This window comes from Ursus maritimus, unplaced genomic scaffold (genome assembly GCF_017311325.1).
Source record: "Ursus maritimus isolate PB19 unplaced genomic scaffold, ASM1731132v1 scaffold_4, whole genome shotgun sequence".
NCBI lineage: Eukaryota > Metazoa > Chordata > Mammalia > Carnivora > Ursidae > Ursus > Ursus maritimus.
Window position 1 is genome coordinate 79051848 of NW_024426552.1, and position 2164 is coordinate 79054011.

At 56.2% G+C, this 2164-nt stretch overlaps 1 protein-coding gene across 1 annotated transcript; it reads left to right on the plus strand.

The window, feature by feature from the left end:
• Positions 1-43: 43 nt before the first annotated feature.
• Positions 44-1723, plus strand: LOC103676076 (transmembrane epididymal protein 1A-like). Its single transcript, XM_008705237.2, has one exon. The coding sequence runs from the start codon at positions 684-686 to the stop codon at positions 1569-1571; it is 888 nt and encodes a 295-aa protein (XP_008703459.1). The 5' UTR covers positions 44-683; the 3' UTR covers positions 1572-1723.
• The last annotated feature ends 441 nt before the right edge of the window (positions 1724-2164 follow it).

Genomic DNA, 2164 nt, shown 5'->3' on the forward strand with positions numbered 1-2164 from the left:
AAGAAGAAGAAGACAAAGTAACTTGCCCATCATCATGCAACTTACAAGTGTTGGAGCTAAAATTCAGTCATGTAGTCATGTGCAAACTCCGGGCTTCGTCAGCAGATGAGTAGATCTGGGTCCCCATCCTGGCTCTGCTGTCCTAGCGGCTCGATGTGATACCCTTGCATGTGGTTTCACCCCTCGGAGCCTTCATGTCACCTATAACATGTGTTTGACAATAACTCTCTCAGAGAGTTGTTGAGGGATTTCAATGAGGGAAAAAAGACATAATATGGCTGGCACCAAGAGACAGGCAAGGTAAGAAAGTCAGCCACCGCCCCTAATTACCTCTTTCCCTCCCCTCTCTTTGTGGAGGGCGGGGCGGAGGGGAGGGAAGAGAAGGGTAAACTCGTGCCTGCAGTGAGGTGCACAGGCTGGACTCCCAAGCTTAGCTGACCTAAGTAAGGAACAGCGCGAGCTGAAGCGCCACATGGCCGAAAGAGATCCCACCCAGGGAGTGGCTCAGATGCTTCTAGCACAGACGTGCGTCCTCTCCTGTGTGGGAGGTAGGGGTGGAGTTGGACCAGGAAGATCTTACCACAGCTTAGAAGCAGCCACTCTGGCTTGTGGGGAGAGCCCTGTGAGGTTGCTTCTCACCTGCCCACTCTCGCTCTGCTGGCCCCAACACACGCACCGAGACCATGGGTACCTTCCAGGGACACCTGCTGGCAGGGATACTGCTCCTCAGCTTCTCTCTCTACTACTCAGTGATGGTGTCCTTGGCCCTGCTACGGGGACAGAGGTTTCTCAGCCCCCCTCTGCACCCAAGGGAGAAGCGAGGACACAGGTGGTGGCAGCTGATAACCGTGCAAGGGGTGATAAAGCTGGTCATCTCCCTGGGTGGCATCATTCCTGAGTTCTTCTACCCCCCAGGAGTAAACCGGATGAGGATAGTAGACTGGGAGGACCCTCGGCGGCCATTCGTGTTCTATGACAACTGGGACCATGTCACCATGTACGGGTTTTTCATGCTCAGCGGCGCGGTGGACATTGTGAGCCAGGCGTGTCGAGCGTGGCAGAATGCAAAGCTGGAGCGAGCAGCTGAGGCCCTGGCCTTCTGTGTGCTGACGCTGCTGATGGCTGCCCACCTGGAGAACAAGGGCGCCTTGGAGGTCCGCGTGCATGTGCTCTTCATAGTGCCCACCTTCCTGGTCAGCCTGGTGCTCACCATCGAGGTCTGGGTCCCTGACCAGCCCACGCTCTGGGTGCTCAAGACCTGGATGGGGCTGGTGCTCAGCAGCTGGATGCTGCAGCTCTCGGTGCTGATGTACGTTCCTCCGTCCGGGCAGCCCTGGAGAGCAGAAAACCCCGGGGACCTCGCCTTCCTCACCATCTTCTTCTGCTGGTACCTGGGCTTGGGGGCCGCCATGCTGGCCGCTGTCTACGGGCTCTGCAGCCTCTGGCACCGTCGCTTCTCCTCCTGGACGGAGGTCCCAGGTGCCAAGTACCAGCCGTGTCCCAGAGGCTACGGCAACGAAGAGCTGGAGAAGCTGGGGACAGAGGCCATGCTGCAGGATGGGGGCGTCTAGGTGTAGAACCTGTCTTTGTGCTGTGCCTGTTGTAGCGAGAGTTTGGAAGTGCCCACGGTGCACGTAGCCCGGAAATGCCCTGGGATCGACAATGGGGCTTTCTGTCACAGGGGTCACCTTCCTTGTTCCTAAATAAACCTTCCAGCTTCGGATGTCTTCGATCTGTTACTCTGCTCTCTCCAGGTCTGCCTCTTTCCTGCCTCACGATGTCACTCTTCGCTCTGGTTCCTGACCGTGGACTTACGTGACGTGAGGACAAGGGTAGGGCTTTTCTCTGACAGCTTTTGGGATCCAAGAGGAGGCAACGAAATGAGGAAATAGAGGGAGATGGAGAGTCACTGGGGACTGGGGAGGGTTCTGTCCGTTCGAGGCACAGCTGGCTTCGTGTGTGCCGCTCAAGCGTTGAAATGTGTGAAAGAGAGGGGGTCCACTTTTGCATAGCGGTGAGGACGTCTGTTTTCTTCCCTTCTCTCTGTTTTATTTACTCCAAGTGCAGCAGCATGAAGAACTTGTTTCACTGTCGCTACAGTTGTTTTTAATCTAAACTGAACGAGGCTACTTCTGCCTTCTGCGGGAGCAAGGGCTGAGGGAAA